This window comes from Peromyscus maniculatus, chromosome 6 (genome assembly GCF_049852395.1).
Source record: "Peromyscus maniculatus bairdii isolate BWxNUB_F1_BW_parent chromosome 6, HU_Pman_BW_mat_3.1, whole genome shotgun sequence".
Classification (NCBI taxonomy): domain Eukaryota; kingdom Metazoa; phylum Chordata; class Mammalia; order Rodentia; family Cricetidae; genus Peromyscus; species Peromyscus maniculatus.
Genome location: NC_134857.1, coordinates 24,691,085 through 24,713,326, shown reverse-complemented (window position 1 = coordinate 24,713,326; position 22,242 = coordinate 24,691,085). Strand labels below are relative to the sequence as shown.

General features: G+C 41.6%; 2 protein-coding genes across 3 annotated transcripts in view; one reads left to right on the top strand and one right to left on the bottom strand.

Moving 5' to 3' along the window:
* Positions 1-6,160, bottom strand: part of Abhd18 (abhydrolase domain containing 18) — a 51,789-nt gene extending 45,629 nt beyond the window's left edge. The window contains exon 1 of the mRNA XM_006987459.4: positions 5,850-6,160. The gene's annotated coding sequence lies outside the window, so the exon portion shown is untranslated. The remainder of the gene's footprint in view (positions 1-5,849) is intronic.
* Positions 6,161-6,192: 32 nt separating this feature from the next.
* Positions 6,193-22,242, top strand: part of Mfsd8 (major facilitator superfamily domain containing 8) — a 30,030-nt gene continuing 13,980 nt past the window's right edge. The window contains exons 1-6 of one of the 2 annotated variants that reach the window (XM_006987460.3): positions 6,193-6,362; positions 14,271-14,362; positions 17,013-17,056; positions 18,752-18,992; positions 20,100-20,213; positions 21,448-21,592. In XM_006987460.3, coding sequence (XP_006987522.1) covers positions 6,298-6,362; positions 14,271-14,362; positions 17,013-17,056; positions 18,752-18,992; positions 20,100-20,213; positions 21,448-21,592 — 701 coding nt within the window. In that variant the 5' untranslated portion in view covers positions 6,193-6,297. The remainder of the gene's footprint in view (positions 6,363-14,270; positions 14,363-17,012; positions 17,057-18,751; positions 18,993-20,099; positions 20,214-21,447; positions 21,593-22,242) is intronic. The other variant, XM_076574030.1, reaches the window with a different exon arrangement.

The following is a 22,242-nucleotide window of genomic DNA, read 5'->3' as shown; positions in this document are numbered from 1 at the left end:
AAAAAGTATCTGAGAGGCTGTGGGTGTACATTAAGCATGTATAAGCCTTGGATTCTATAAGATCCCAGTTCCTCTCAGGGTTCTTGCTCTTAAAACCTTTAGTATTTCCTGAGTTATAACTGTGTTATGCTAATGAGGTGACTCATAGTGAGCTTGCAAATTGTTTCAGGTCATCAGATAGATAAACCACATGATCAGAAGGTTGGAACTTTAGTCCAGCTTGACCTCCACAGAGGAAGGGAACTGGACATTATATTCTATCAGGGGCCCACATAGTTTATCATGTCTGAGTACTATAACCCCAATACAAATTCTGGACATTGGCTTTGGTGGGACTCTGTTGGTCAGACCTTCATGCCTGGATGGAGACACTCCCTGATTCCATATGTAGAGACCATGGTATCTCAACATTTTTGGCTGTTTTTGTGTTGTATCTATCCTTTATTATAAGCACTGTATAGGGTTTTATAAAGTTCTGTCAATCATTCTAACAAATTATTGATCCACAAGAAGCTTAAGAAAACTTTTCTTATAGCCAAGTCAGAAGTTATCTTTCTGAAGGCCTGGAGACCCCTAAAGTAAGAATGGCATCTAGGGCAGTAGCATCTTTGAACATACACCCTTAATTTGGGGAGTTTGCACTAATGGACTGTAACTATTAGAGGTGAACTAAATTGGAAACAGAATAGCCAATGTATTCTTTACCCAATTAACAAAATTCTAGGGCTGATGGGAAGGCTCAGTAGGTAAAAACACTTGCCACCATGTCTCATATCTCTTTGATTCCCTAAGACTTACATGGTTGGAAGGAGAGAACTGATTTCTGTAAGTTGTGCTCTGGCATCCACTTGCACACCATGGTATGTGTATATACACACACAAATATAATGTTACATATGTTACATACTCCCAATTAGGTCAGCTCTTTGGATAAATGGGGTGGAATGGAGGTACAGTTTAAGGCAATATAATTCTAAATGCTGAACAGTTATTGCTATGGCTTGGATCTGAAATGTCCTCTGGATGTGCTAAATGCTTGGTGCTCAGCTTATAGGGTAGTAGTACAACCTTATGAGGTGATTTAGTTCCTGGGGGATGTATGCTTGAGTTATATCAAGAGCCTGCCTCCTTCTCTTCTCTCTGTCCTCCTTTCATCTCACTCTTTCCCAGTCCATGACTGGAAGGAGCTTCTCTGTCACATGTTCCATGTCATGATGTTCTACCTTGACATGGGCCTAAAAGCAAAGTGGTAAAATGAGCACCAACTAAAGCCTCTGGAGCCATGAGCTGAAACACACTTTGTGGGTTGGTTTGATGAGAATGGCCCCCACAGGCTCATGCATTGGAATACTTGGACTCTACTTGGTGAAACTGTTTGGGAAGGATTAGGAGGCCTTGTTGGAATGTCACTGGGGGTAGGCTTTGAGGTTCCAAAAGCCTACACCATTGCCAGTTAGTTTCTCTGCCTCATGCTTGTAGATCAAGATATAAGCTCTTAGTTACTGCTCCAGCACCATGCCTGCCTGCTGCCATGTCCCCACTACAGAGGTCATTGACTTTTGAATTTACATTCAGAAACTATAAGCCCCAAATAAACTCTTCCAGAAGTTACTTTGGTCATGGTGTCTTCATAGCAATAGAAAACACTTTAGGCTGGGTTTCCTCAGTTTAGGCTGGGTTTCCTAGATATTTTGTCACACAGACAGGAAGCTAACAATGATGTTTATATACTCATTACTTATATTTTTGTATCTATAACTGCAGAACAGTTGCATACTATTGTAATACAGGTCCTGTCTTTTTTCTACTATCGTACATTAGGATCAACATTCTTCTTTGGAATATCCATGGGTCATGACACTAAGTCAATTCCATGTGAGCGAGCAAACAAAACACGAAATATTCTCCAACAAGAAACAGTATGCTCTTCAAGAGCTGTTTTCTATTTTATTTTTTGGTTTTTTGAGACAAGGTCTCTCTACATAACCCTGGCTATCCTGGAACTCACTACATAGACCAGGCTTGCCTCAAACCCCACAGATATCTGTCTCTGGCCCATGACTGCTGGGATTAAAGGGAAATCCCAACATGCTCATAGCACTTTTAAAAAATTACATTAATTTCTGCATGTGTGGCAAAGCACCTAATAACCAACTTTCAAATATTTTGTAATGGACAATATTCATTATATACCAAATTGTGCAGTCCTTTCTGCTTTTCAACTCTACACTAGAGAACTTTCCCAAATCATTTTGCTTTCCTATGTAACAGACCACTCCAAGCCTGGAGGCAATTTATTTCCTGGCTATATTTACCTACTAGCAAGCAATTCACAGATGAGGAACAGAAAGCAAAGCAAACACACACAGTTTATTATGTATTTGGTTCCGAAACCAGGTCTTCTTAAATTCCATTTCAGTCCCCAAACAATATAAAATGAAGGCTTTTCTGAATTTCTAAATGATTGGTGTATGTGTGTGATGTGTGTGAGTGTGTGTGTGTGTGTGTGCATGCTCACGCAGGGTCACTTGCCAGTGGAGATGCAGTGGCCAGAGGATAGGGTGTTCTCCTTATCACTCTGTCTTGAGACCAGGTTGCTCACTGAACCCAGAGCGAGGGCTAGCAGCCAGCAAGCCCTTGCAATCCTTGTTCCCATCACTCAGATAGTGGTGGGGTTACTGACAAATGCAGCAATGCCCAGCCTTTTTCAAAAGTGTTGGGGACTTGACCTCAGATCCTCCCACTTGTGTAGAAAGTGCTCTTACCCACTGAACATCTCCCCAGCCTCTAAAAACAGATCTTTCTAGGCAGGGCTGGCTATGTTCACGATCTCCAGAACTATGAATTTTCAAAGTAGGGATAAAGACAGCACCAATTTACCATAAGGAAGTGCCATCTGGAGCTGTTCCAGGTACTAAAAGCCCTCAGGTCAAGCAAGACACAGTGAGATCCTGCAGAAGTAGATGCCACTTTGAAGTAAGTACCAAGCAAAAGAAAAGGGACACAACTGCCACCTACATTTTTAATAGCAAGTAGGAAGGGGAAAAACAAAGTGGGACAAAAATAGAAGTATGACCACAGAGCCAAGGAATGAAATGTCTTTCCTAGAAATGTTTTATTGCTAATGTGGCACTTAAATCTATTAATATTACTCCACCTAGTACTTTTTAATCTATTACTCTGATGTCTAAGTATTTAAACGACCATTACTTTTTCTTTCTAGACTTTTATCATGTGTGTGTATCTCAAAGGCATAAGTATAGTTTCAAAAAATGTCACCATGGAGAGAAACCCATTTCTGCAAGCTGTCTTCTGCCTCCTTCACATGTTCGGTAGCATATGCAGTTTTATCATGTGTGTGTATCTCAAAGGCATAAGTATAGTTTCAAAAAATGTCACCATGGAGAGAAACCCATTTCTGCAAGCTGTCTTCTGCCTCCTTCACATGTTCAGTAGCATATGCACACCTGCACATTTGTACACAAAAATTTAAAAATGTAATTTTTAATGTATCATGCACAATAACTTCGATCTTGTCCCCCCAAAGAGACCTAATTTTCATTTCAATTTTTTTTAAAAAAAAAATTATGTGTATCAGAGTTTGCCTGAATGTATGTATGTGTACCATGTATGTGCCTGGTGCCTGTTGAGGTCTGAAGAGGGAGGGCATCAGATTCCTTAGAACTGGAGGATTGTTAGTTACCATGTAGGTGCTGGGAATCAAATTCTGATCCTCTGCAAGAGCAACAAGGGCCTTTAATCTCCGAGCCATCTCTCAGTCCCCCATTTCCCACTTTCAAATCATAAAAATGTCAACTCTGTTAAAATCTACTACTCTTAGGCAATCAATTTAATTACTTTTACTCTTGCACTGTAGAAGAGTAAGTGTTTGGGAGGGATGTAACTATCTGTTCTGAACAATTCAAGAAAACCCAACAAAGGTCTGGGCATACAGCTCAGTTGGTAACTTTCCTGTAGAGCATTTGCAAGGTTTAGTTCACCAAAAAAGAAAGGAGGGGGAAAAGAATACCCAACCAGTCCCACATCTTTGAGTAATGCATTCACTTATTTAATCTCTTCAACTTTTGCTCCTCTTTTTGGTGGACTATTTAAAAAAAAAACACAGTTGTCCTCCATGTTTGCTTTGATTGCTACTGACGATGTGTTTCTGAGCAATCAGTCTATTTAGATTAGGAGTTGTTTATGTACTCACTGCATGTGCTTCTGTGGTCTGAAGTCATCACTTGGAGGCAGTAGTGGAAAAAGCTAGGTTTCTCCACTAGCTCTGTGACCTTGAGTGAGCCACCTCAACTTCAAAGTGGGAAACTACACTTGGAACTAATACATAGCAACAAATTATTTCAATTGAATAAACACCGAATGCTTGTTTTGACATCAAGAAGCACGAGAAGATATTCGTAGTAGTATTCTGTTTACAGGAAAGCTGGTGGTCAACAGCACAGGTTTACTGTCAGAGGAGCATGTTTCTTGAATTCAAGCCATTGTTGGTTAGTTGTGCAACCCTCAGAAACTTACCTGTTCCCTCTGCCATTCACTTCTTTGTCTACTTGAGACAATCCCTCTCCTCTTTAGAAAATTATTGTAGGGATGAAATGAGGGAACTGAAGAAGCATTCTTTCAACACACACACCACATTCTGCTTGGTGGAATGCTAGTTAAATTTTTCTTCTTCCACTCTATATGTGCCACAAATTGTGCCAACCTCCAGGATTAGAAAAGATAACTATGACACAGGAAGCAATGTCATGGTTGAAAAATGCTTCGTTTTCTACCCATCTATATTTTTGAAACCAATCAGAAGAATCTGCATGTTTTTGTTACTATAAATGAATATGCAAGACTGAATCCAATCACGTATCAAATAATCAGAGTTGGATTCAGAAGCTAACAGAAGACAAACTTCAAGTTTAGCTGTTCTCTAGTGGGGTATGCCTGCCTGGCTATACATGAGGTGATCACAAGTGAAAGGTCAAAGGTGAGGTGATGGCAACACCCCACAACAGAGAGCTCATATGAGGCAGGACTAAGCGCTAATACTAATTAAAACAGTTGAGTTTGGGTCCCAACTCTGCCTCCTCCCCACTGAGATTCCAGCTAACTTATCTCGACGTCAGATCATGGTAAAGTAGAAATGTGTCTGCTTTACACATCTCCTAGGACAGATGTGAGCCAATGAAATCACGTGACAATGTTATCTAGAGCTCCGAAACGCTGGCACCTATTAGCTGACAAGTCCAATGGCAGGGATATAATGACATGCAGCGACGAGGAAGTAAACAGCTTCTGGGTCTGGTGAGCACTCATGCTCCTGATGATGAAAACAGCTAGTTTCAGCTAAGCAGGCTCTGCTGAAGAGGTTTTTGCAAAGCTGAGGCTCGAGGGGCCGGGAGCCGGCGAGGCAGCAGTGGCTGGCTGCTACCTCAGTCCAGTCCCTCAGTCCCCCTAGGTGAGGATCCGCGGGGGCAGCAGCGGCTGGCTGCCACCTCAGTCCGGTCCCTCAGTCAGTCCCCCCAGGTGAGAAGCCAGCGGGGGCAGCAGCGGCTGGCTGCCACCTCAGTCCGGTCCCTCAGTCCCCTCAGGTGAGGAGCCAGCGGGGGCAGCAGCGGCTGGCTGCCACCTCAGTCCGGTCCCTCAGTCCCCTCAGGTGAGGAGCCAGCGGGGGCAGCAGCGGCTGGCTGCCACCTCAGTCCGGTCCCTCAGTCCCCCTAGGTGAGGATCCGCGGGCCGGCAGGGCTGGAGGGCAGGGGTCGCCAACGCCCTCCCAGGGACCATGCTGCCCCGCACGTACGCAGCAGAGGCCAGGAGCGGTGGCACCGGCTGCTACTTACAGGCCGCTCGCAGACGTGCACTTGAAGGGGAGCCCGCTGAGCCTCCTGGCACCGCCGCTCTCCGCGCTCTAGGGACCGGCCTTTAGCCTCCGCTCGGTCTGCCAAGGGCTGAATATCCTCAGACCCAGCAGCGGGCTCGCCGCCAGCCTGGCGGGCAAGGAGGACGGGCGCGGGGCGGGGCTCCCTCAGGACACGCCCCGAGCAGGCGGCTCTGGCCTCGTCCCACCCCTTCCGGCCTACTTCACCATCGCCACCGCCGCCGCCGCCGCCGCCACCTCCAGCGAGGCCCCGCCTCAAACTTCCCTTTGACTGCCCGGTCCGCTTCCGGTCCGCTTCCGGCCCCTCGGCGCGCACGCGCAGTCGCAGGAGTGTTTTGACAGCTCAGGCGGAGGAGAAGGAGCCCGTGTCGCGAGAGTGGGCGGCGCGCCGCCTAGGGAGCGCTGTGCTTATGGCGAGCCTGGGAAGCGAGGCCGAGCGGGAGCCTCTCCTGGGCCCCGGCTCGCCCGGAAGCAGGTGAGCAGGCGGGGGAGGTGGGGAGGACGACACTGGCTCGGTTCTGCGTGTCCACCGCCCTGACCCGAAGCCCGGCCGCACATGCGTGGGCCCGGCGGTCGCCCCCGGAGCTGCTCCGGACGTGTTCCCCCGATAATCGCGTTGACCTGGCACTAGTGGAGAATCGCACTTGGGTACCCAGGAAGCTGGGGGAAGGGGATGCTTCTCGTGGGGGTCAGAGGTCACGGCAGCTTCACATTTGTAGCCTGTGTGGACTCCAGAACACTGCAGCCTTGAGGTTCCTTCCTGCTTGAGAGCGTCGTTTCCCTCTCCACTTCCGATTTTTCCTTAGTTTTGTATAAATAAAGAAACCCAAGCTGCCTCTTTTACAGCAGACACTGCATCCTGTTGACCCTCTAGAGCTGACCACTCTCCACATTTCGCAAAAGCCCCCAAATAATGGTTTTAACCGACACTGGAGGGTATTGGCCTTTTCCTGACCTGCCTGATGGCTTGGTACGTCTTCATGCTTTGCAAATAAACCCGTTTAAAATGGCTCATCTTTTGCTCAATGCCACAGGGACAAAATAAAGATTACTCGTTACGCGTCCCATTAGTATTCTGATCCTTGTAATTCTCATTTTGATCCTAATCTAGGAGCACTGATTTTGAAAAGTTTGTACTTGTCTCACTGCACCAGTATGTATTTTTACCTTTAGGAAACGGTATTATTTTATTGAGTTTTATTTGAAGCATTTTTTGTTTTTGTTTTGTTTGTTTTTCGAGACAGGGTTTCTCTCTGTAGCTTTGGTGCCTGTCCTGGACTAGCTCTGTAGACCAGGCTGGCCTCAAACTCGCAGAGATCCACCTGCCTCTGCCTCCCGAGTGCTGAGATTACAGGCGTGGGCCACCACCGCCCCAGCTGAAGCATTTTTTTAATTACATTTATTTGAGGGGGAGGGAGTGGCACGTGTCAAGGTCTGAGTAGAGGTCAGAGGACAACTTGTGGTACTAGGTTCTCTCCATCTACCATGTGGGTTCTAGGGACACACCTCGAGTCCTCAGGCTTGGGGGCAAGTACCCTGACCCACTGAAGTATCTTCTCCACTGTTTGCTTTGTATTTTGAGATAGGGTCTCCTGAAACCCGGACTGGCCTCAACCTCAGTATATAGCCAAGTATGATTTGAATTCCTGACTCTCCTGACATCCCCTCAGAAATGCTGGAATTACAGGGATGCGTGCCACCACACCCAGCAAAACATAGTAACTATACTAAGTAGATTTAAAAAAAAAAAAAAAGACAGTTAAGCTTCAGGCTAAATCTTATTTTTTGCTCCTTTATCTTCAGCACTAATCCTTTTTTGTAACCACGTTGAACTCTATTTGATTTACTAAATAGAGTTTACATATTGCAATTTCATGTTACTTGATTTTTTTTTCCTTCAAGACAGGGTTTCTCCATGTAGTTTTGGTGCCTGTCCTGATCCACCTGCCTCTGCCCAGCCCCATGTTACTTGATTTTATTTTGAGATTAAATTCCTAACAATGCTGAGCTTTGTTTTGAATGAGCAGCGCCCTCCTTTGGAGCTGTTGGCTTCTGCACTCATTTTTACCCTGCGTCCTGTGGAGGTTCATGCAGACAGCCATGTAGTTATCCTGCTTATTCCACTCCTTGAAGCCCATCCCTCATCACCTTTTTGAAATCTATCCGCAGCCCTCTTTTCTTGAAGGCTTATTATTGGCTGTGACCCTGAAACCAGTTATTTATACTTAATGGAGTTCTGTTCTTACAATGCACTGGCTCTGACCAAGGGCTAGAGAGCTCAGCTCCCCTTGCTTGTCAAGGGCATAAGTCTGTCACATTTCCATTTCTTAGCGTTCTTTTTGCTGCTGTTTCTTTCCTGTTATATTTCATGTTAGATTTGTGTTTCCAGATCTTTGAGTCATAAATACACAGTTAACCATATTAATATGACCTTATGATTGTACATGTAGTGACCTTATCCAAACAAGCCTACATAAACATATTTTCTCCTTCTCTTAGCTTCCTTTTAAATAAGTGATTGAGCTAGGATCCGTCTACATTCCGATCTTCCTGTCCATAAAAAGTTCATTAGATTGAGGTTTTATATTTAGCCTTTTAAAATAAAAAGAAATATTTTCAGAACAATTGAACAGATGTGCTGTCTTTAAAGCCATAATTGGATTCCCTGCTTGTGACTGGCAGGTTTTGCTTCTTTCACTTTACAGCACAGACTTAAGTTTAGTTCGCCAACAGCCCTTCCCAGATAACATTATCGATCTAATTGGTGGAGGTCCTTTTTTGTCTCGAATGTCTAATGCTTCCAACTTTGTGAGTTTCATTAAGAGATCAGGAGTTGGCACACTTCCTGTAATGTCCCCATTGATAGATAGTTTAGGTTTGTTCAGGCCAAAAGGCAAAGTCAAGGATGGTGTAGATACTTAGACAAACGAGAAAAAATTCACAAATCATAATAAATGAGGTAGGTTGGTGTATTGATGAGAGAATTGGACTTTGAAATTAGTGTTCTATCATCAAACTGGTAACAAATATTCACCTGCAAAACTAGTCTTAGCTCTCAAGGTACAGACAGGTAGTGTCTAGATTGGACCTGCAGATTATAGCTAGCTAGCCCTTCCTTAGAGTTTCCTGAAATGCTACAGAAAATTCAAATTCTTATTGCAACTTTAGCCTATAAAAGAAATATTACCGCACCACCTGTCCTTCCATTGCCTGCACGCCCACCCCACCCCACTCCTTTTTATTTCAAACAGGTTCTTATTATGGAATTCAGGCTGGCTCACAAGTCACTCTGTGGCAAAGGCTGGCCTTGAACTTAGGGTCTTCCTGCCTTCCCTCCCAAGTATTGCAGTAACAACATGAGGCAAGTGCTGTGTGCTTGTCTTACAGGGCACTCACTCCTTTATACAGGACATTTTTATGTTATATTTCCCCAGTTCTAAACAGCACTGCCCTCTCAGGCAGCGTCCCCTGCTTTCTCTCCAGCTGAGTCTGGGTGTTCTGCTCTGCAGTAGTTCAGAGCTGTGCCTTCCCCAGTACAGTGCTGCTTTGCCTCAGTCTCTGCGCTAGAAAATACATTGAATCCAAATTGTAGCATTTTTTATTTGTTCCTGTTCAGTTTTACCTAGGTGCTTGGGTTACATCAGTGTATTGTGTACACTTCCTGGATTTTCAGTCACAAATTTGTTAAACATTCTGTCATTTGGAGCTGTGGTTATGGAAATGTTAGACCACTTCAGTTTTACTTGGAAGAGAATTCCAGTTGGAAAATTAATGCTAGAATGTAGCAGTGATAGTAGACAGAAAATAAAAGTTAAACAAATCCCCTTGGAAGTAAGTACAGAATTTCTTTTGCTTGTTTGTTTGTTTTTGTGTATGTTTGTTTGTTTAGACAGGGTCTCACTATGTAGCCCTAGCTGGCCTGGAACTAGCTCTGTAGACCAGGCTGGCCTCAAATTCAGAGTTCCTCCTGCCTCTGCCTCCTGAGTGCAAGGATTAAAGGTGTGTGCCACCATGGCAAGCTATAGTATTTGGTCTTACACTCTGGTAGAGCAGAAGCCCGTATAAATCACTCTCAGCCATCTGACATGTTTTATGTTATCATAATTGAAAAGATACAAGAAATGTAGAAAAATCAACTGAAGAACAGTCTGTTGTGCTATTCCTATTATGACAAAATAGGAAGATAAATGACTAGGGGGGAGCTTTCTAAATTAAAATGAGCAAAATAAAATCTATTACTTTGAAAGATTTCAAATACAGGGAAAAGTTAAAATAGCAGTTTAATGAACACCTAATAATACCTTTTTATTTAGTCTTTCCCACACCAATCAAATGTCCTTGTGTACACACACACACACACACACACACACACACACACACACACACACACACCTTTTGCCGAACTGAAGTAAGTTGTAGACATTGTAATGCTTATTCGAAGTACATTTTCAAAGCCTGCCTCTCTCAAGAACAAATGCATCTCTTATACAACTCCATCACTATTGTACAACTAGAAATACCAGTTCAAGAGTATTATACAATTTATGCTCTGTATTCTTTGTTTCTCTAGTTGTTCCAATAATGTAATAAACACACACACACTTTATATATACAAGACAATCACTGTTCATGTATTTGTTCTATCCTGTTTTAAACTCTTTAGCTTAGAACTGTCCCAGCACTCAGAAGGCAAAGGCATGTGTAAGTTTAAGGCCAGCCTGGTCAACATAGTGAATTCTAGGACAGCCAGGACTACGTAGAGAGACGCTGTATCACAAAACAAACTGTCCCTGGACCTATCTCTGCTCATGTTACAAGTGACTCCTAGGTGCAATGTTCCTAAGGGCTATCTGACAATGTAGATTCGTGGACTGTTTGTTCCTTGGCCACAAGACTGTCACATAAGTAATATTAATCTAAAATATTCCATCAGAATATATTGATCTAATATATTCCATCAGAAGTGGCCCCCATGATGAGGAATGCCAGACCCCATCATTTGTTGGAAGAATGGACACTGTAGTTTCCATTATAAATGTTCATTTCTTATCCTATGATTACAGTTTAGTGGGAGTTATCCTGCCCTCAAATAGCCCTTCAACCAAAATTTGAGCATTTTTGTTTTCATCCATTATGTGGAAGGTAGCCATTAAATCTTAACTTTAAATTTTCTTATCCCTCCAATTTTTAAGAGATATCATTATAAGAAGACAATTAGGGGCTGGAGAGATTGCTTAGCAGTTCTGAGTACTTGTTACTCTTGCAGAAGACCCAGGTTTGCTTCCTAGCATCCCTATGTCAGCTCATAACCATCTGTAACTATTTCCAGGGGATCTGTCACCCTCTTCTGGTTTCCATGGGCACTGCATATATTTGGTGCAGTGCACAGACACACATGCAAGCAAAACATCCATGTACATAAACAACGAATTTAAAACCTTCATATAATTTCATAAACATTTGAGGCAGAGTCTTGCTATATATCCCAGGCTGATGCTAACAACTTCTCAGCATTTTCCCCATTTTTTTTCAGACAGTCTTGGAGCCCAGGCTGGCCTTGAAGTCACTATGCACTCCAAGGTGACCTTGAATTCCTGATCCTTCTGCCTAGTGCTGAGACATTGAGGCTTAAACCATCACATGTTTTGTCTTAGCTTCTTGAGTGCCAGGATTCCAGGCTTGATAAAGAAAAAAAAAAAGTTTGGTTTTGTTTTCTTTTTGAGACAGGTTCTCACTGTATAGCCCAGGCTGCTCTACATTTACTACATAGCCAAAGTTGGCCTTGAACTTGTAGCTGCCTTCTTGGGAGGGAAGTTGTTTTTGTTTGTTTGTTGTTGTTGTTTCACTGAGTGCTGTTGGAGTCACTCAAACAGTTTTATTACTTTTCTTACGTAAGTAAGTTACTTCTCAGTTCCAAGCTGAGAAAAAGCTCAGGGAAATAGTTATTTGAAAATATAGGCCGGGCGTTGGTGGCGCACGCCTTTAATCCCAGCACTCGGGAGGCAGAGCCAGGCGGATCTCTGTGAGTTCGAGGCCAGCCTGGGCTACCAAGTGAGCTCCAGGAAAGGCGCAAAGCTACACAGAGAAACCCTGTCTCGAAAAACCAAAAAAAAAAAAAAAAAAAAAAAAAAAAAAAAAAAAAAAAAAAAAAAAAAAAAAAGAAAATATAGATTGTCCTGATACTTCTTATAAAATGATAATGTGTCTAATGTCTAATCTCCAGAGAGTAATAATGGGTCACTAAAAGTATAATACTAACCAAGTATTAAATGGATATAAGAGACCATACTTTGGGATTCAATGACGCATGCTTTTTCCATTATGTAGTTAACTGCAATGGTATACATTTAACTTAGGTATGTTGATTTTGTAATACAGGCATCTTGAGTTCTAGTATTTTTCAGGTATTTTAAATCACAATTAAAAGGTCTCTCTGTGGAGGTCACAATATTATATATGCAGTGTTTTAAGCACTTCAAATGTGAGGGCTGGAGAGCTGGCTTAGTGGGTGAAGGAGCTTGCTTCTGAGCTTGATGACCTTAACTTTGATCCCTGGGTCTACAGGTCAGAAAGAGAACTGACTCCCAGTTTATCCTCTGACCTCCATATGCATTCTGCATCACTCAAACCCATACACATATACATAATAAATAAAATAATTAGTAAATAACAAAAATGAAACACATATATCAGTAATGAATACCCTTGACAAGTAGTAGATCTAAAACATGTTTCTCTTCTTCCCTTTCTGCCATTTATAAACACAGCACATTTGAAAAAAAAAATCTCTTCATTGGTGATTAAATTTGACAACATCAAGGTCTATTTTATAAAATAGTATTGGACCACAGATATTGTGGTGTAGAACTTTACTGAAGCAGGTAGATTTAGACTCTGGGGCCAGCTTGGGCTACATAGAAAGACCTTATTCAAACCAAACAATAGCAACAACAACAACAACAAATCAACCAAGCCCTTTCTCCAAAAGAAAATACTCTTGGAGCATATGTAGGCCTTTGTTAAGTGTGTCTTGGTTTTTGTAAAGAGTAGTGCTCACACATGGTAAGTTTGCCAGCTCTGGACCTTTGTGATCACTTAATGAACATAAGCATTCAGGTATCACCTAACAGAGGTAGTTGTCAATATATTTGCTTTTAGTTGAGATTATAATTATCTAGAATACAAAACCAATCTGCTGTGTCATCATAAGCTCTTTGGTTCACAAGTAGAATTTATTTGGCAATTCATGTCACAGCAAAGGTCAGTGCTCCAGGAAGCTCCTGGCTAGAACTGTCTTAGGTAACATCATTCCAGTCAGAGCAGTCACAGCAAAGGTAATATGCTGCCATCAAGTAGGACATGCCAGAAACACGAGAGTGATAATTGAAAACATATATCTTTACTGTATTTAATCATTCCTTTGTGTGTGTGCAGACACGTGCCATGGTATACCTGTAGAGGTCAGTCAAAATTTGGGGGAGTCATTTCTTTCCACCATATGTTATCTAGGGAGGGAATTCAGGTCATGAGGCAGGAACCTTTTCCCATCTTACCATCCTTGACAGTAATTAATTTTTAATATATCCAGTTTGTGGGAGATCTATTTCTTGCAACTAGTTTTTGTAACTTTAAGAAAATTTATTCATTCTGTTAGATTAACAAATTTCTACCACATTCAGAAATAGAAAAGTAGAGCTGGGGAAATGGCTTAGTGGTTAAAATGCTTGCTGAGCAAGCAAGAGGACTAGAATTTGGATCCCCAGAAACATGTAAATGTCAGGTGGGTATGATGGCACACCTATAATTTCAGCATTAGAGGTCAGAAATGGATTGCTGGAGCCACCTGGCTAGCCAGACTAGCTATCTCTGCCTTTGGGCTTCCACATGCGCGCGCGCGCGCGCGCGCGCACACACACACACACACAAATACACAGAAAAACTTGAAAAAGAAAAAAACTAGTAAAGTAATTGCTTTGAAAAATGTTTTGCTTCTTAAAGGTGTCTTGTATCTTCCAAATGGTGCATTAATGCAATCCTACAACCCAGTGAATTTAAAATGCTTATTCAGAGGTGCCAATATTAAATTATTCCTGTTATCTAACTTACATATGTTTAGAGAAGAGAGAGTAAAATTATTAATGCATAAATACCTGCCTCTAATGACCAGGAAGTCCAGCCCTTGTACATTATCTGAAATGCTTGGGATTTTCCAGTTCTTGGATCTTTTAGTAGATGATATAGAATATCTTACTGCACATGCATTTTTGCTGTAATTCACTGAATGAGGTCAGATGGTAAAATTCCCACACTCAGTTACTATAACATTTTGGATGTGGAGTTTTGAGATTAGGGACCTGTTAACCCATTTCTTCTTTCCATCTAGAGAATGGGACGTGGTAGAGACGCAAGAGCATTACAGAAGTAGATGGAGATCTGTTAGGATTCTCTACCTTACCATGTTCCTCAGCAGTGTGGGTAAGTGCTGGGAGTTACAACACAGTTCTACAGTTCAGACTAAAATGCTTTAGCTTTGTGCTAGTGTTAAAATTATTCACTTGTCTATTCATTGGTTGTTGTTTTTTTTTTTTAAGACAGGACTTTTCTGTGTAGCCCTGGCTGTCCTGGAACTTTCTCTGTAGACCAGGCTGGCCTCAGAGATCCACCTGCCTCTGTCTCCCAAGTACTGGTATTAAAGGTGTGCCCATCTTATCTATCTTGAACTCAGGATTTTGCTGCCTCAGCCTCCCTAGTGCTGGAATTACAGGTGTGTGCCACCTTACTGGACTGATTATTTTTCTTCCTTTAAACACTTAGTTCTTATTACTCAGCTCTCTAAGAAACAATTTCAAGTTTAATAAAAGAAAAAGAAAAATTACTTCAGATGTTAATTTGCATGTTGAACATTTAACTTGATGTAACTTTATTGTAGAGTGTACTTTTTTATCCCCTGGGTGGGAGAGGTTTTGAGACAGTTTCACTGTGTGTCCTACATTTTGATCCTCCTGCTTCAGCCTCCTAAATGCTGAGATTACAGGTGTGGGCTACTAGGTCTGCCTAAGAATTGGTTCTTAATTCCTTTATTCATCAGAGTCAATTCAATTCCAAATACATAGAAAGCTGAGTGCCCCTCAGTAGTAGAGTGATGCCTGGCATCAACCCCCAAAATCCCGCCCCCAATACCCTAAATAAAACAGAAACATGAAGATAAAACTGATAATAAAGTCTGTTACATTCAAAACAGACTTCAGGTACATCAAGATGGCTCAGTGGATAAAAGCACTTGCCATACAAGCCTGGCCACTGAGTTCAACTAGTGACCTGAGTTTGATCTTTGGAACCTACAGCATTCTGCAAGCTTTCCTCTGTCCTCCACATGTGTGTCTGCACTCATATACATGTGTGTGTGTCATTCACACACACAGTAATAATGAAATTAAAACAAGAATATGGACTTAACAGCCAAGGCTACATAATGAGACCCTATCTCAAAAAAATAGACTTAAAATTCTTTTGCATTTGTTTTATCTATATGAGTGTTTTGTCTGCATGTGTGTATGTGCACTATGTGTGTGCATGAGCAAGTCAGAAGAAGCTGTTGAATCGCCTGGAACTTGGGAGCTGGAGTTACAGATTGCTGTGAGCCACAATATGGGTGCTGGGAACTTAATTCAGGTCCTCCAGAAGAACAAGTGCTCTTAACTACTGAGCTATCCTTCCAGCCCAAGAAAATAGACTTTATGAAAGAAAGAAGTTACTAATAGATACTACTAGATACATGAATCTTAGGGCATTATTTTAGTGAAAGAAGCCAGACCTGCCTGATTCTACCCTCTCTCCTTGGCACTAGGGTTATGGATGGTGACCTCTGCAACCAGCTTTTATATAATTAATGCTGGGAGTCCAAACTAGGTTTCCAGGCCTGTGTAGCAAGCACTTTACAGACTGAACCATCTTCCCAGCCCCAGTACATTTTGAATACAGTTGCCCTCCTCTTGCCCTCTTCTATCCCCTTACATGAATTGTATATTTTAAAGGGCATAGGAGAGTCATTTGGTACATGGATCATATCTTTCTCTCTCTTTTTTTCATTTCTTTTCTTTTTATTTATTTTATTTTTTTATGGATCATATCTTAATAAATTTTTTCTTTATGTAAAACAGTGTCTCACGTTGGTTTGAAACTCTTGATCCCCTGCCTTAGCCTCCCAAGTACTGAGATCACAGAGATGGGCCACTATACCCAGCAGTAAAGCTAAACATTTAAAAGTAGGCTTTCCGCTGGGCAGTGGTGGTACAGGCCTTTAATCCCAGCACTCGGGAGGCAGAGCCAGGCAGATCTCTGTGAGTTCGAGGCCAGCCTGATCTACAGAGTAAGGTGCAAGACAGGCACCAAAGCTATACAGAAAAAAAACCTCTCTTGAAAAACCAAAAAAAATAAATAAAAATAAAAATAAAAAGGTAGGCTTTCCATAACTTCTGACTGGCTTTGCCTAACATTTAGAATGGACAAATAGAGCTGGGTTGTAACTGGGTGGTAGAGTACTTATCTCAAATGCATGAGGCCTTGGGTTTGAGCCCCATCACTACAGACAAGTGAAAAAGGATAGCATGGACAAATAGTGCAGGAGTTTTCTATTGTAGTTCTTGAGTGGGAAAACCTGTCAGAAACCAGGAATTTGCATTTATAGTGTGGCCATCTTCAAGAATCTCAGTACATATTACCTCCCTTGAGATGGGGTTCCCTCTTCCTCATCTTCCCTGCAGTGGATTGCTCTTTCAGACACCGCAGAAAACTAGAACTTCCCTGTGGTCACATCAGCTGTGACGGCTCTGCAAAGCCTTCAGGAATTTCCCCTTACAGTAAGGGATATGAGAGAAGAGAGGCAGATCCTTTGCTTTTGCTGTGTCAAGCAGAGTCAGGACTATGATTACCTTGTGTTTCTACTTTATATTAGAGTTTATTATCCTTCTGAGAATTAAGATTTCACTGCTTGATAAATTAAGCATTTGTGTATAACTTTTCAGGCTCAGAATATTTTAAAAATCTGTGCTATATTTCCAAAAGCTATACCTGTAATAGTGATTAAATTATTATAATGCAAGTAAACATGTCTGTCTCTTTGCAGGTTTTTCTATTGTGATAATGTCAATCTGGCCATATCTTCAAAAGGTTTGTACATTTCAATTTGTTCTTGAAGTAATAGTAGAGGTAATTCTAGTGTTGTTAAGCATTGTCTAGAGAGTGTCTTTGGTATTCTGTAGTTTGATCTGTCCCAGAATAACTTAAAATAATTATTTTTCAAAGGAGGTGTAAGTTAGTCATATGCTTTATTGTACAAACAAAAACAATTAAAGCAGAAGGGGTGCAGTGCAGAAGAGACTCATGCCCAGAGAGCGGCAGCCAGAGTGCAGGTGTGCTTACATCTTTAGTCAGCCATGTCCACTTCTGTCACTGCCTCCCTAGTGGAAGCAGCTCAAGTAGTCACCGTGAATTCTTAAAATGTGCAGATGATATTCCTGAGGAGTAATTTCATGATTTTCCTGTGGAATTAATTTGGGTTTTCAGGAAAACTGTGAAAAGGATAGGCAATATTGCTATCTCTTGATATTCCTGTGATATTGGTTTTCAGGTCCCCTCAAAGTCTACCAAAATGTTTTGGATGTGCAAATCCCTATATAAAGTGATGTAGTATTTGCATATAACTTGTGCACATTCTCCATGCTGCAATCATCTCTAGATTACATATGATGCCTAGGACAATGCCAACATTATGTGATTGTTAAACTGCTCTGTCCTAGAACAGTGACAAGAAGGCAGAGTCTGTGTTCAGTTCACTTTTTGTCCTTCACGGATGAAGGTCAGGGCTTACCCTGTCCCCTCCTTTGTACCAGCTTCTGTCTTAACTCTGATACTTAGTCTTAGATTCTCTGTATCTTTATCATCTCACTCCTTGCTTACTGATTTTTTTTTAAAGACCCATGAGTGTTAAACTTTGGCCTATAGAGATAAGTAGACAGCAGTGTGTGTTAGACAACTTCTTCAGGGACCCAGGCTCAGCAAGGTCGCACCCAGTCACCTTTCCTAGCTTCTTTGTAGCTCCTTCCTTGCCTGCCTTCCTTCCTTCCTGTGTTCTCCTTCCTCTCTCCCTCCCTTCTCTCTTTCCACCTTTCTTCACCCTTCCAGCCTCTGCTACTCTCATGGCCTCTGGAAAGCCTTCACTGATAGTCATCACTTCTCGGCATAGTTGGTCCTCTTTCTTTTTGTCTGCATCCAAAAATTTGAGTAATTGTGGTTTGTAAGTATTTTTTTAAATCTCTTTTTATTACTCCCTGAACTGTACTGTGTGACAGCTATCTTTAAAGAATTTACATTGTAGTAGGTATTATAAGTGATCAGAGATGATTTACACCTGTAGAGGGTGTGCGTAGTTGGTATGCAAATATTCTGTATGAAGGGTTTGTGTGTGCACTCACTGTGGTGTCCTTGGGAGTCCTGGAGTCAGTTCTGAGGACACCAAGGGATGACTCCACCTGATCTCTGTATCTTTGGTACTTACCATACAGTGCTATGATGTCAAATGTATAGTGATGAACTCCCCCACGATTATTAACATGTACCAGGAGTTCTCCACAGAAATACTAACACACAAAGGTTTAGCCACTCTGGAATACAGCCTGGATATTTGTTACCAAGCTAAATATGGTTTTACTAACCGATCTAGCAGCCACATTCCCAGGTACTTAGTTACCCAGTGGTCTGAAAACTTATATTCACATGAAAGTCTGCCTTAGAGTGTTTGTAACTGCCAGAAGCCTAAGACTGTTGTTATATAATGATTCTTAAAGCATTTACTTTTCTCTGCAGATTGATCAGACAGCCGATGCAAGTTTTTTGGGCTGGGTTATTGCTTCATTTAGTCTTGGCCAAATGGTAGCTTCACCTCTATTTGGTTTATGGTCTAATTATAGGCCAAGAAAAGAACCTCTTATCGTCTCCATCTTTATTTCGGTGGCAGCCAACTGCCTATATGCATATGTCCACGTGCCAGCTGCTCATAATAAATACTACATGTTGATTGCTCGTGGATTGGTGGGATTTGGAGCAGGTAATTGTGTGTGTGTATTTGTGTGTGAGATTCACATTCTTCCTACTGTTCATAGCCATGTCTCTCCTGTGTCATCCCACATACATCATGATCCTCCTATTACCTACAGGTTCTCTCTTTTATTTCCATTAGTCTTCATCTTCAAGATACACATTGAGTGCTTTATCTAGTGCGGAGTCCTCTCGAGCTTCTTGCCCTTGAATGGATCCTTTTCTTTTCTGGCCTGTTTCTGGCCTTTCCTTGGTTCCATCTTTTCTCATCAATTATAGTAAGCCTTTTGTATTAGAAGCAGTAAATGATATTTTTTAAATGCTCTGTGGTTCCTAGCAGAGTCTCTACTATAAAATAATATGCTTAATAATTAAAAAAAACTTCTATTTTTATTGTGTATGTGGAGATATGCATGTGAGAGCAGGACCCTCAGAGGCCAGAGGACAGCATTGAATCCCCTGGAGCTGGAGTTAGAGGTGCTTGTGAGCTGTCTGATGTGGGTGCTAGGATCTGAACACAGGTCTGCTACAAGAGCAGTATAAATGCTTAACTTAACCACTGTGCCCTCTCCAGCCCAAAATTGATTAGTTACATTCTTAGTGGACTCTTTCTGTTTCTGTATTATATGGCTGTGAATGTAGTTTGTGACATATTTCCTTACAGCATAGCACTCTGCTGTTAATGTACAGCTGTCTATAATTTGATGAGAAAATCTTGGTATTATAATGCCGTTTTTACATTATCTAAAAGCTGTTTTTACTCATGTGAGCAGGCTTGTTTTATTTTGATTTTTGTTTTGTTGTTAGTTGGTTTTGAGACAGAGTCTTAGTATATACCTTTGGCTGGCCTAGACCTCACTATGTGGCCTAGGCTGGCCTCTGTCTCCCAGTTGCTGGAATTACAGGTGTGTACCACCCAGCCTAGCTGCACTATTTCTGTATCAGTGAAAATACTTTGTTCCCTTAGTTATGTGTTTGTTCAATAAAAATCTTACACATTTTGTACAATGGTGTAAAGAAAGACATGACCATCAGTATTTCTTGCTCTGTATAAAGCCAGGTGAGGTGAGTATGATAGCTGAAGGGTGGTTCCTTTACTCTGTTCCTGTCTCTTTAGGAAATGTAGCTGTTGTTCGATCATACATTGCTGGTGCTACTTCCCTTCAGGAAAGGACAAGTGCCATGGCCAATACAAGCACATGTCAAGCCTTGGGCTTTATTCTGGGTCCAGGTAGGCAGTCTTTACTTGACTTCTTAAATTTGAATTGGGAAAATCTTTGAGGTTCAAATTTAAATGTAACCCATGTGTGAAGCTTTGTGGCCAAAGGGAAAAGGAGAGAAACTTTAGAAAGGAGGGAGGGAGCCAGGGAAGTAAGGGGGTTAACTAGAGTAAAGTATAGAGATATATATGCATAAAAATATCATAATGAAACATTTCATATGTTAACTAAAAATCATCATAAAAATAAAACAATAATCCCCCCAAATTGCATGTGTGTGTGTGTGTGTGAGAGAGAGAGAGAGAGAGAGAGAGAGAGAGAGAGAGAGAGAGAGAGAGAGAGAGAGAGAGAGAGATACCGAATACTGAACCCAAAGCTTTATGCATACTAGGAAGCACTCTACCACTGAGCAGGGAGGGGCATTAATGTTTTTAATACATTAATATTGCTAGATTATTTTGCCTTGAGAACAGAGCTCTTAGTTGAATGTTGCTTGCCTCATTGTACAGGTGAGGAACCCACAGTATAGTGTGTCCAGAGTTACCAAAGTAGGTGGGGGAGTCTGGGGCTCACAGCTGACATTTTTCTGGGTACTTTGTACCCAATACTGTTGTAAGGGCAGCATCTGCTTTTGTCTTCAGCTGAAGTTAGATCCCAGTTACTGACAGGTCCGTGGAAAATCATCTCAGCCATGAGTGAAGAGCAGAACTGTTCCATTCAAGTTTTAAGTACAAATTTAATATTAAGTGATACTAAGTATGTATAATTTAAATGCTACAGGCACAGTAATATTCAAAATATTTGACTTGAAACTGTTACATTTTCTTCTTGTAATGAAGTTGATTAAATTTCTAACTATTTGAGTCAACCAGATTGTTCAACGTGTCTTTTACCTTTGTGCTTGCTGCCATCCTGCATGAAAATTTAATACCACATATCTTATCACATATACTAATATATTTGTGTATATATATGTGTGTGTATATATGTATACATACACACACACACACACACACACACACACACACACACACACACACACATATATGTATGTCTGTGATTTATACAAGAAAAGAATAAATTGTCTCCATCAACCAAGCATCAGTTTTCTCACTCCAGCCGAGATTCCTTAATACACATGGTGGCTTCATATAGACCCTAACAGTTCGGTGGTAAGCTTCTTTTACAGTTTTCAGCTTATGTTTCTCATATCAAAACTTACTTGTATACATATTACTTTTTTAGTATTTCAGACTTGCTTTGCACTCATCGGAGAAAAGGGTGTAACGTGGGACATCATTAAACTGCAGATCAACATGTACACAGCACCAGTTTTACTTGGCGCCTTCCTGGGAATTCTAAACATTATTCTGATTCTCTTTATATTAAGGTAACTACACAGAAGTGATAAGCTATGTTTATAAATTCTAAAAGTTAACAGGCTTTGTTGTTACTGAGGGATAATTATCCCTATGAAGTCTTTGTGTATTTGTAGCACTGGGCATTGACCCTGGGCCTCATCCATGCTAAGCAAGCCCTTTGCCACTACTCTGTATCTCCCAGGCCCCTGGCCCCCTTTATAAAGATCTATTTTTATGTTTTTAAAGTGTTTTGCCTATATGTATGTATGTGGACCATATGCATGCAATGCCCTCAGGTACCACAAGGGAGAATTGGGTTCCCTGGAACTGGAGTTACACACAGTTGGGTGCCAGGAACCAAACCTGGGTCCACAGCAAGAGCAGCAAATGCTCTTAGCTGCTGAAGGCCCTCTCCAGCCCTTTTGACTTTTTACTTTTTATTTTGATGTATGGTCCTGTTAAGTTGCTTGGTGCTCTGAGTACCAGGAAGGCCTTCAATTTGTAGTCCTTCTGCCTCAGCCTCCAGGTAGCTGACATTATAGACCAGAGCTGTGAGGCTTGGACCTGTGAAGTCTTTGGGTTTTGCTGCCTATATTGGGTTTGCAGTGTTTGATCAATTACTGGTAACTGCAGACAGATCAGGAATAACACAGATTAAGAAGATCTATTCTTCATTTAC